General features: G+C 44.9%; 1 protein-coding gene and 1 non-coding gene across 2 annotated transcripts in view; both read right to left on the reverse strand.

Annotated features, from left to right (window-relative positions):
• Window positions 1-9769: 9769 nt before the first annotated feature.
• On the reverse strand, window positions 9770-9841 carry TRNAC-GCA. The gene has a single exon. It is a non-coding gene; the product is annotated as a tRNA-Cys (tRNA).
• Window positions 9842-10161: 320 nt separating this feature from the next.
• The window catches only part of LOC119270672 (small nuclear ribonucleoprotein Sm D2-like), a 2881-nt gene continuing 483 nt past the window's right edge, over window positions 10162-12559 (reverse strand). Inside the window, exons 2-5 of the mRNA XM_037552712.1 lie at window positions 12380-12426; window positions 12210-12284; window positions 10655-10759; window positions 10162-10562 (exon numbers count right to left, since the gene is read on the reverse strand). Of these exons, the coding sequence (XP_037408609.1) occupies window positions 10446-10562; window positions 10655-10759; window positions 12210-12284; window positions 12380-12403 (321 nt within the window). The 5' untranslated portion in view covers window positions 12404-12426 and the 3' untranslated portion in view covers window positions 10162-10445. The remainder of the gene's footprint in view (window positions 10563-10654; window positions 10760-12209; window positions 12285-12379; window positions 12427-12559) is intronic.

The raw sequence follows: 12559 nt of genomic DNA on the forward strand, positions 1-12559 counted from the left end.
TGGTGGGGCGCTCCCGGATACCGGGTTCCCACATGTCGGTGGCAAGGCAAAAGAGAGGCAACGTGCACCGATAGTTCAGACTAAAGGCAAAACAAGGGTGCATCTCATACAACATGCATTCATTCGTTCACGAGCGTCGTCTCGGGGTTATACCTTCGAAGCGTGCAAAAAGGACGGTTCTTGTTCTGTGCAAAGTAGAGGAAGTAGTTGTTCTCGTTTCGTAGTTGTACACACTCCATAGGTGTTCGGGGTCACAACGAGGAACTTGTCGTCCGCGGGGTCTTCGAGGGTCGACGGTAGTGGTACTCGGTCGTTTCGAAGAGGTACTTCGCGACATGCACGGGATGGTAGTTGTACACGGTCATCGTGGGAAGTAAAGGTACACACGAAGGTAGTCGAACTTGACAGTTCCGTTGCACGGGTCTTCGGCGATAGTAGTGGTACGCGTTTCGTAGCCGTTCGGGTCATCGTTAGAGGAACTTGACGGAGTTGAATCCCTTCGAGGTTGTCATGGTACTTGGGGTCTTCGGACTTGCCGGTCTCGACGAAACGAAGGGGTACTTGGCAATCGACGGATGTCGTGGTTCTTGTCAGCCCGAGTCTCGGTGTTTTCGGGTTCTCTCAACGTAGTTGTACCGTGTGATGGCCTGGAGCGGCACCGTTCTAGTCCAAGCAGCGGGTCTTGGTGATGTCCGATGCGTCTCATTTGTGACCATGAAACAGTAGCTCCGTGAAAACAACAGAGCCAGAAGGATTCAAGGCCATGGCAGCGGCGGGTCAGAGCGCTTGACCGGATCCAAAACCATCAGGTGCTCGAGGACAGGGGCGCTCGGGTAGCGGCGAGAACTTGCAGGACGCAGGTGGAGGGGTGGATGGCGACGGGCGGTGTAGGAGGGCAGCAGCAAGGAGGCAGTGGTGCGGTGGGAAGCAGCCAAAGGTGCACGGCTCGGTGACGAGGAGGACCAGCGGGTCCAGGGGTGGAGGTGACCAGCAAGAGGCGGTGCTGGAGATGCTGGTGGTGGCCGGCGACGATGCTGGGGCGGGGGAGGCTGCTTCCAGCGCGGACGAGGCGAGGAGCTTAGGCGCAGCTCCGGCAGGGACAGAGCTAGACGAACCCAGAGCTGATGGGTCCATTCCCGGTGGCGACGCTGCTTGTCTTGCGCTCGGGAGGACACAGATAGGGGCGTGCTCGTTCCGAGGAAGCGCTCGGGGTCGGCTTGGGGTTCGAGCTCCTCTCGGACTGAATCAAGGAGGGAGCAGGAGGCAGGGAGCTGTGGGGTGGCAGCCGGCTACAACTCCGGTGGCCGGCCGGCGCGACGAGGTGGCGTAGGGTCGGGCGCGGTGCCCTGGCGGCGGCGCTAGGAGGGGGTGAGGGGATCAAATCGAGGGAGATGAGAGAGGTTGGCGGCACTGTGTGAGGGAGAGAGCGAGAAGAGGAGGAGCGGCGCGCGGGATGAGAAAAGGAGAGGATGCGCCTGCGTGCGTGAAAGAGAGATCAAGGGAGATGGCGATCCGGATGCATGCGAGGGAGATGGCGGCGGCATTGGGGATCGAGAGGCAGAGGGGTTCGGGCGAGGCTAGGTTACGGGAGAAGTGGGCCTTAGTGGCCGACCCAGGAGGTAGGATTGGCTGCGGGAATGGATGGGCCTGGTGGGAGGCCCAAGTGGCCAGCGGCTGGGCTGTGCTCTCTCTCTCTCTCTCTCTCTCTCTCTCTCTCTCTCTCTGTCAACTCCCTTTAACAGAAAGCAAAGAGAGGAGAGAAAAAAATAAAAGGAGGGGGGTTAGAGAAACAATTTGGGCATGCAGTTAAATCTCCCGGACTCATAAAAATGAGTTCGTTCCGAGAAAATGCATTTGGCACCGCTTGAAAGGATTGCATTCAAACACATTTGAATGTGACTCAAATAAGTTTGAATTAGAAAAACATTTTTGGAGAGTCCAAAAATGTTTGGAATTTTTGTGGAGATCGGGAAAGCGATGAAAGAAGATATGGGCAAAGTTTGAGGACCAAACTTGAAGCGGGAAAAAGGCATGTGATTATATGCAAGTGGGTTGTGGATAATTCCAAATTAGTGGAATACTTTATAATAGCTCCCTAAATATTGGGAGGGTATGTTTTAAAGAGAAACCACCATGTGGGTTCCCTCAATTTAAATAGATCAACAGTCTATGCAATTTATTTAGAGAGTTTTAAAACGGGTTGCATGATGACATGATGCAATGCACAAGAATCAAAGATGAATGCAAAGAACCAAACAAAACACACGATGAAACCCGGAAACCCTGGAAGGCAACCGAAGCTCCGGTCTTGGGGCGTTACAACACTCCACCACTACGAGAGGATCTCATCCCGAGATCTAGGATGGCACCGGAGGGAAAAGGAAGAGGAAGAGAAGAGGTAAAACTAAGTTGCTTCTTTGATGAATGAGTGAAACCAAAGAACCATGCGAGGTTGAACAAATTCGAGAAAGGATACAACGAAGGTGAACAAAGTCAAAAACACTCCTTTAGAAAAAGAGGAACAAGGAACATCACGAGAACCCTGTAGGTTGGAAGACATGAGAAAAGGGTTGCAATGGACAAGAAGTACATGCAAGCACCTCGGTTGACACGAGATGTACAAGGAATGATAAAGATCAATTACGGCAACGCTCCGGATGGAAATGGAAGGTAAAGAATATGAGATTTGCAATATGAAAGCACTTGGATGAGACTCCGGTTAGAAGAGGAATGATAGACACAACACCCCGGTTAAAACAAGATATAGAAGGAATAAGACTGATATAATTTGGACAACACTTTGACTGTAAATGGAAGAATTTGAGCATGAACTAGACAAGGATGAGAGGACACTTGATGAATCAACAAAACACTGCCTCCGGAACTATTGAAATAATGGCACAAGGGGTAAGAAAGATTTCAGACAGCATTCCGGTTGAGAAGGGAGGTAAAACTTGATAAGATGAGAGAGCTGGAATGAAAACACGACACTCCGGTTGAATGGATAAGCAAAGGAAATAACATGATCTTCACAATACGAGATGATGAGTGAAGAGAGCATCATCACAATGCCTCCGGAAGAAATGAAAGACTGCAATGAAAAGAACGGAGAAGAAAACAACATGTTCTACCTCAAATGAATTTGAGAGAGCATCCTTAAAAGAAGGATTGAACGGAGTTGTAGGGAAATCAACAATGAAAAGACCATGCTTGTTGAGGGCTTATGGAAAACATCTCAAAAAAACTTGAGGTGAAAACCTGCCACTAACGAAACAATAGATTGGATTTATATCGACAAGGAAACGAGAAGCTTATTCCACCGGGAGGATAAATGAAGAACTTGGATCATTTATAAGCACCATAATTAGCAACAATTCTTAGGGAAGGCTTTAGGTGAAACATGACACAAGATAATCCCAAAGAAGATATTGATTGGTTGAGAAGAAGTCTTGAGCGAAGAGAAAAAAATGATGGATTTAGATATGTCACTCTTGAAAACATGTGAATCATGAAACACGAAGGGAAAATTATCAACAGTGACATAACACCATCTCAAAAGATGAGATATGAAATAATTGCACTTCGAAATGCAAGATGAAGAATACTTGAAGTATAGCTTGGTGGATCATAGCTTCGAGAGAAATCTTGATGAACAATTAAAGAATGAAAGGAATCCTTGATGAACCATCATGTAGAGCCTCCATGAAGAACTCCGATAACAAAAGGATGATAGAAAGAAAGAGAAGTTGAAAACACAAGGTGAAGCCTTGTAGTGATTAAGATGGATCTTCATGATGAGATAAAGTGGAAACTTGGAACTCTGGAAGAAAAGATAAAGCATCTCGAACCGAGAATGTGATATGATGAACCACTCCCGAAAGAAGAAATTAGATCACTTGTATGAAACAATAATAAGAATTACGTTATGCGCATCCTTCACCAATTTAGATTGATGGTAAGCAGCGGATTTAGCAAACTACTTATTCTCGTAGAAAAGATTAAGGTAGATATAGTGCCAACTTGGGAAGGTCTTCAACGAACCACCGGTGGGATTGGAAAGAACGAAAGAATTGATATGATAACCAAGGAAGAGAGATCTTGAACGACCCACCATAATAATTAAAATGAACGAAGTAAAGGGATGAATCACCGGTAAGAATTAGAGAACGAATGAGGATACTTGAGGGGATTTAGATACAACTGAAACGAAGAGATCACGAGCTGATTAGAGAATATTGAATGATGCACCGGTAAGATTTGGAGAATGATAGCTGAAAGCTGAGAGTGAATAGGTCTTCTGAAATGATGGGCTTCGGAGAATCAAACTGAAAAGACTCCTGAAATTCTCCGGATGGGTGAAAAGAATTCTCACAATCGAAAAACAATTATGAGAGGATGTCATCAAGCTAGAACCACGAGTCTTGAGAGAACGGGAAAGATTTGGAGGAAAAACTCTTCTTCGGTCTTCAAAATCTGAGAATGACGACGAGAAACACCACCATGAATTATTGAAATACTCCGGGATGACGAATAGAAAGGTTAAGCCCACGGTGATAAGAATTTGACAGATCTTGGAGAAGGCATTTGACTGATGATAACTCATTGTTACGTCAAACTTTGAATAATTTGAGAATAGCTCCGGTAAAAGAAAAGAGTCAGGTAAGATCCTGGAAAAAGACCTGTGGGTTAGGGACCACTCAAAAGAAACACCGTCGAACGATTTGAAAGAGAGATTGCGCCGGTTGAATTAAATGGCTTGAATGAGATAACATCCTCGCAAAAGTTTGAACGAATGCAGAGTGGGAACACGAATCTTCTGAGATATCTTCAACACTCCGTAATAATTGAATAGCGAGAAGTGGATGATTAAGAGGTGCACCGGCACGAGAAAACATTTGAAACAAGGAAAAGAATGTGATCAAACACCGAAAGCTTGAATTGAAAACCACCGGAGAAGAAAATAATGGAGAATGATGAATGAGTAGAGCATCTTCAAGAGAACCACCGGGTAAGAACGTTGATTGAAAAGAATGGAGAGCCTTCACATCCATAAAATGGATAACGAATTAAGAAATCCGAGTCCTTGAAGAAAAAGGGTGGGTGGGCAGGAAAACAAAGGCAACTTGGAGACGGATGAAACAAACACCGTCGAGAAGAACCGATAATTGATCTTGCGAAAGTTGACAAGATTGGATCCATTTGAAGAGGAGCACACCGGTTGAAAAAGAATTAACATGACAAACTCGATGATCAAGAAGGATTGGTATTCACATCGAAGTATGAGAACACCGTTTAGGAAAGGTATGGAATCAACACTTGACTTCGAAGCAACTCGAATACCACAACTCAAGACAAAACAAAGGATTGGCTTGCAGAATAAGCCGGAACAAACATATGATAGAGATTTCGTCCGAAGTTTTTGTGGTGGGGCCCACACGGGCTCGATCATACAATACCATCATGTACAAGGCAGTGCACATGACATACGAAGCATCCCCGAGTCAGCATAGCCAAGGACTCTTTAAGACACAACGAGACCACTGTAAAACCAACCGTGGATAGGCGGACCACTAGACGTCGAACCCCAATTTCATATCATACATCTATCGGAAAGATATCCTAAGAGCTACTTGAATTCCCACTTATAAACTCCCAAAACTTTCCGGTTATGCAATCAGGTGTTGGGGATACAGGGGAAGCATAATATCTCACCCAAAACTAGCAAATCCTACATCCAGCGGTATCCATCCTTCAACACATAACCAAGATACCTTCGGAAATCATTTACCTCAACCTTCGAAAAGCATTCGTTATACGAGTTATGGCAATATTCCCGAACTCCCGCCCCATTACTGGGTGGCGTTGAGGTTATGTCACCAACAACTGCATAAAAGAGATTTTCGCTGTTGGTGAAACTCGTGTATTCCAGAATTGCAACGATAAAATTGTGACGAGAACACCTCGGAGCTCAACTCCCCGGGACACTGCCACAACCCCTAAATGTCAGGAGGCACCAAGAACAATGTTCTCATCACAAAACCATCGGAACGATTCCAAGATACCCGCGTGATCCTAAAAAAATTAGTGAAATTTGAGAAGAGAAGAGTCAAAACTTTACGTCAGGATACCTCACCAGAGTGATGAAGGAACTGAGGAGTAAAAAGAATCCTACTCTCCTATATATATAATCCTAAATGCTCAAAACATTTTTCTAGACTCAACAACGCCAGCGATTCGATCAAGTAGGGGGCTCCTAAGTCGGGGAAGGCTCTGGTTACCAACTTGTAACACCCACGATGTGGCTATTCTCCCACGTGTCGGAGCAAGACTTAGAGGCATAACCGCATAGTAGGCATGTCGCAAGAGGGTAATCTTTACACATCCCATGTACTGAATAAGGAAAGGGATACCATAGTTGGCTTACAATCGCCACTTCACACAATACATGAATAAAGCATTACATCATACAGATACAATTAAGGTCCGACTACGGAACCAAAATAAAAGAAGACTACCCCTAATGCTACAGATCCCCGATCGCCCCAACTGGGCTCCACTACTGATCAACTGGAAACGGAACAACATAACGAACACAAACTTCATCGAGCTCCTCCCCGAGCTCGGTTGCGTCACCTGCACGGTATCATCGGCACCTGCAAACTGGTTTTGAAAGTAATCTGCGAGTCACGGGGACTCAGCAATCTCAAACCCTCGCGATCAAGACTATTTAAGCTTATAGGAAGGGTAAAAGGTATAAGGTGGAGCTGCATGAAGCGACTAGCATATATGGTGGCTAACGTACACAAATGAGAGCGAGAAGAGAAGGCAAAGGCACGGTCGAGAATCTATGATCAAGAAGTGATCCTAGACTAATTACGTTCAAGCATAACTCCAACACCGTGTTCACTTCCCGGACCCCGCCGAGAAGAGACCATCACGGCTACACACGCGGTTGATGCATTTTAATTAAGTTAAGGTTTCAGGTTTTCTACAACCGGATATTAACAAATTCCCATCTGCCCATAAGTGCGGGCACGGCTTTCGAAAGATCAAATCCCTGCAGGGGTGTCCCAACTTAGCCCATCACAAGCTCTCATGGTCAACGAAGGATATTCCTTCTCCCAGGAAGACCCGATCAGCCTTGGAATCCCGATTACAAGGCATTTTGACAATGGTAAAACAAGACCAGCAAGACTACCCGCTGTGCCGACAAATCCCGATAGGAGCTGCACATATCTCGTTCTCACGGCACACCGGATAAGCTAAGCGTACAGGAGCCGACGTAACCCAAGTTGCCAAGGGATGGCCCTGCACGGTGCTCTAGTTTGGACCAACACTCAGAGGAGCACTGGCCCGGGGGTTTAAATAAAGATGACCCTTGAGTCTGCAGAACCCAAGGGAAAAAGGCTTAGGTGGCAAATGGTAAAACTAAGGTTGGGCCTTGCTGGAGGAGTTTTATTCAAGGTGAACTGTCAAGGGGTTCCCATTATAACCCAACCGTGTAAGGAACGCAAAATCAAGGAACATAACACCGGTATGACGGAAACTAGGCCGGCAAGAGTGGAACAAAACACCAGGCATAAGGCCGAGCCTTCCACCCTTTACCAAGTATATAGATGCATTAATTAAAATAAGAGATATTGTGATATCCCAACAAATATCCATGTTCCCAACAAGGAACAAACTCCAATCTTCACCTGCACTAGAAACGCTATAAGAGGGGGCTGAGCAAAGCGGTAACATAGCCAAACAACGGTTTGCTAGGACAAGGTGGGTTAGAGGTTTGACATGGCAATATGGGAGGCATGATATAGAAAGTGGTAGGTATCGCGGCATAGGCATAGCAATAGAGCGAGCAACTAGCAAGCAAAGATAGAAGTGATTTTGAGGGTATGGTCATCTTGCCTGAGATCTCGCAAGGAAGAAGAACGAGTCCATGAAGAAGACAAACGGACGTAGTCCAACGAATCCTCACAACTCCGGAACGAAATCGAAGCTAACGCGAGAAGTAACCCGGAAAGAAGCAAACAACATAGTAAAACAACTACCACATAAGCATGGCATGATGCACAACCAAATACGATGCATGTCCGGTTTAAATATGCATGGCATGGCAAAGTGCAACAAACAACACTACAAATTAAGTGGAGCTCAATATGCAACGGAGTTGCATATTGAAGAAAACACCACATGACTTATTTAGTTCTCTCTCGGTTAGGTACTCAACAATATTAAATGTTGGTTAACATGGCAAGAGGTGAAGCATAACAAAACTATACCATTTAAACAATTTAAATGGGGCCGGCTATAACAAACAACAAATCCGGTAAATCCCCATATGCATTAGCAATTTAATGCAACAACAATTTTAAACATTTTAAATATTGTTATCATGATGCGGATGATATGTGCAAGTTTATGCAATTTTTATTAAAAGTTGACAAGAGCATTATGAAGCATTTGTCACCGTGGTGGAAAGAAAAGGGGTGCCACGGCAACGATAACGGTAACGGTGCCACGGCAACGTTCCGGTTTCGGTACTCGATTGAGATACCGATGCAAAGGGGAAGTGTGTGGATGCGTGCAAAAGATGGTGGGGCGCTCCCGGATACCGGGTTCCCACATGTCGGTGGCAAGGCAAAAGAGGGGCGACGTGCACCGATAGTTCAGACTCGAGGCAAAACAAGGGTGCATCTCATACAACATGCATTCATTCGTTCACGAGCGTCGTCTCAGGGTTATACCTTCGAAGCGTGCAAACGGGACGGTTCTCGTTCGGTGCAAAGTAGAGGAAGTAGTTGTTCTCGTTTCGTAGTTGTACACACTCCGTAGTTGTACAACATGCATTCATTCGTTCACGAGCGCCGTCACCTTCCCCCCTCATCGAAGTCGGGCCAAACTTATTGTAGTAAAATTCGCCGTGCTAAGGCCTTGCAGGACCAATGCACAAGAATAACCACCTTCACCGATGAAGGGAAGTATAGATTAAAAGGATCCAACCTATAGACACACAAACAGAAATTGGATCCAAAAAGATCCGCAGACGACACACCTTCAGACTCCCTTCGACTACGCTAGACACATCTCCAGAACGGAGGCTTGTCGGGGAGAACCTTATTCCACCGGTCAATGAGCCGCCACCGACTGTCTTCATGAGCAGGTTACTAACCCTGAACAAACTCATAAAAACACCCAAAAACAAAGAAACATACCTCCCGCTAGCAAGAACCAAGGGCCCACTGCTCCTCCATGGCCCTAGGGTCATCAAAGATGAGGCAGAGAGATGGAAACTTGAATTTTGTCCTTAAAGAAGATGTAATTTGAACTGGTCTTAGATATCCAACTATTCATCGATACGAATAGAATGAAATGATGTAAGAGAATGTGTAGTGTGCGAGTTTTGTTGGCACTGTGATTTTTGTCAGGCTGGAAGAGAGACACTTTTTGTCAGGCTAGAAGAGAGACACTTTTTTTCCATGAGAAACGTAAAGAGCCTTGTGTTTCTGTGCATTGATAGAAAAAGAGTTTGTACAAACCCAATGATGGGCAACAGAGGTGACAACATGAAGAAACGTAAAGAGCCTTGTGTTTCTGTTTTGCTTTTATATAGGCGTCCCACCATAGCTGAGAGATTGCTGCTCATTCCCCGAGTTAAATCTTTTTAGAATCCATGGGAATATGGAATAGAAACTGTAAAACTGAAGACGTAATAGCGACACAAGTATTGCATATGGCTGAGGCAAAAAAGAAAAAAAGAAGCAAACATGGGAGGGCCCAACCGGGTTCGAACCGGTGACCTATTGATCTGCAGTCAATTGCTCTACCACTGAGCTATGGACCCCGTTATGCCTAATGACAACCAATAAGGTACTAATCCTGTTATCTGTGTTTTTGTTTTCTAGACCACATTTCTTTTAGTTCTCTCGCTAAATATAAAATATTAATCCATGTAAAGTGACAAAAACGATGAACAAACGACAAAGCCCTGTACAGAGGTGGGCAAAAAATTACAAATTCACAAACTCAAAACCAATGTCAAATTGAACATATTTGATATTTTAAAACTGTATTCGGCTGATATATAGATGATCCTAATAGAAACCGACGGTGCAAGTTAAGATGGACAATCACTAATTTCAAGGTGGGCAATAAAAATTTCGATGAACTCGGAATCAACAGCAAATCAAACATTTCACAAACATAAATTGTCTCCTGCCGATATATTGATGATCTGAGTAGAAACTACGAGTGCAATTTAGATACAGGACAGGCAAAACTCAGAACATCCCAAACTACAACACTGAACCAGTAATCGATACTGCTAAATCTCTGCTTGATATCATCTCTTAAACACTCGCTGTTTTAGAGTATTCAGTATTACAAACTTAACAGCGACTACACAGCAAAGACTCTTCCGGGCGTACGAGGTGTCGTCGTCGTCTAACTCATTTCGGGTTCCTTAGAACAATGATGACCGAGTCGCCGCGGAGGAACATCTTGCTGATGAACCTGTCCTTGTTCACTGGAAGGGCCTTCTTCTTGCCTTTGCCAGTCTTTGGAACCTGTAACCAGAGCAGTGGATGTTAGTGAACAGTCACAGCAATAAGCTCGAAGATAAGGAAGCAGCGCGGAAGTTGGGGTAATGGGCACATACCTCAGTCCACATCTCCCGAACATTCTCAAGAACCATGTTGCAATGACGGTCAAATGCCCTCACACGACCAAGAAGCTTCTTGTTGTTCCGGCAGTTGATAAGCACCTGAGGTACAACGGCTAATGTGGGAAACATCGTCTGTAGTCAGTGCAAGTGCAGACAAGCAGTCACCTAGAGATCTACTTCTTCATTATTTATTATACATGCGTGTTTGCGGCAAGCAAAGGTGTAAGGTTACACACATGAAACATTTACGTAAAACAGCTTGCCTACAGAAGTAGAGAATCACATCAAGCACGCAGACATATACACAATAAGACTTGTAGCAGCTATCAAGCGGATCAGCTAATAGCACCTTTTTTATTTGACTCCATCAAGGTTCATGGTGTGCATTGGGCTCACCCAAGGGTTCATAACTGGCTACACATTTCAAACATTGAGGCTTCATTAAACAGTCAGTCACTAATCTTGCAGCCAATTCTACATTAGCTACTACACAGACCAACCTACTTTAGTATATGACAACACAACCGACAACAACAATTTTAATTCCAGACATTTTCAATTTAGTACCCATATAATACCATAGCGGTGGTACATGCATGAAGCACGCAGCAATATGACCAACACAGAATTGCACTTGTCATAATACAACACAATATTATCAAGTCAGGACCATTGCATCACCTTCAAATTTCAGACAAGAGAAGAACTTTGATAAAAGATAATTTTTAGGTAATGGAGTTGCATTTCTTTCAGTTAATAAAAGGGCCTATGATACGCAATGAGAACACTAGGACAGATGCTGCACAGGAACTATTAGCAAACACAATTCAAGAAAGCCACAGCTCACTTGCAGAGCAGGGATCATACAACCAACATTGCACAAAAGAGAGCTTTCAGGTTAAACAGTTGCATTTGTTTCACTTCATAAAAAGTGTGTATCGTATAGCATCAATAGCACTAGGACAAATGCTGCAGAGAAACATGCTTCACAGAAACAATGTTGATTACTCGCACATTACGCACCGGGGCAATTTATAATTTTGCAGGGCAAAGAGCACATCATTATTGCCGAAGGCAAATCACGAAACTACAGTTCATCTGCAACAATACGTACAGAGTTGTGCTAAGTTTCAGGTTACAGAAAATATGATTCACCCAAACTGAATGGAATTAACTTTCAGATTACAGAGCTGCATTTGTTTCAGTTATTAATAAAAGGACCTATTATATGCCGTAATAACACTAGGACTATACGCTGCACAGGAACTAAATTGATTACTCGCATATTACGCACCAGGGCATTTAACTTGACAGCACTGCGAGGGCAGCGCTATTAGCAAACACAATTGACTAAACCAATGTTGACTTCCACAGCAGGATTCATCACAAGCAACTAGGCGATTGGATTTTCAGGCACAATATCAAACAACTAGGACACCAGAGAGTGTTCAATTCAAGCAGGTGCAGACAAACATGTGCAGAAAGAAGGAAACCCCAGCTCTTGGCAAAGCTGGGGTGACGATACAAGCAAGAACTCGGCTCGGCTCACCTGAGTATTGTTCTTGACGCTCATCAGGAGCAGGGACAGGGGCCCGGTGCTGAACTCCTCCTCCTCCTTCTTCGCCTGCCGCCGTAAACAGAACCATGTCAGTCACTAGTTAAGACATCCATACACCCAAAGATAAAAGTATGGGGAAATTGCAAGCGCGGGATGCTTACATTGGCAGCTGCTTCTTCCGCCATCGACGCGAAGCGAAGCCGGCGACCTGCGAGCGGAAACAAATCAAATCAGCAGCAACCCTAAGTCTCTCTTAGAGACCCGTACAGCAAGAGCCCGGGGCGACTGGACGAACTGTGGCAGCCCCCTCGTCCGGAACAGCTAGACTACCCGCGCGGGGA

The sequence above is a fragment of the Triticum dicoccoides genome, chromosome 3A (assembly GCF_002162155.2).
Source record: "Triticum dicoccoides isolate Atlit2015 ecotype Zavitan chromosome 3A, WEW_v2.0, whole genome shotgun sequence".
Classification (NCBI taxonomy): domain Eukaryota; kingdom Viridiplantae; phylum Streptophyta; class Magnoliopsida; order Poales; family Poaceae; genus Triticum; species Triticum dicoccoides.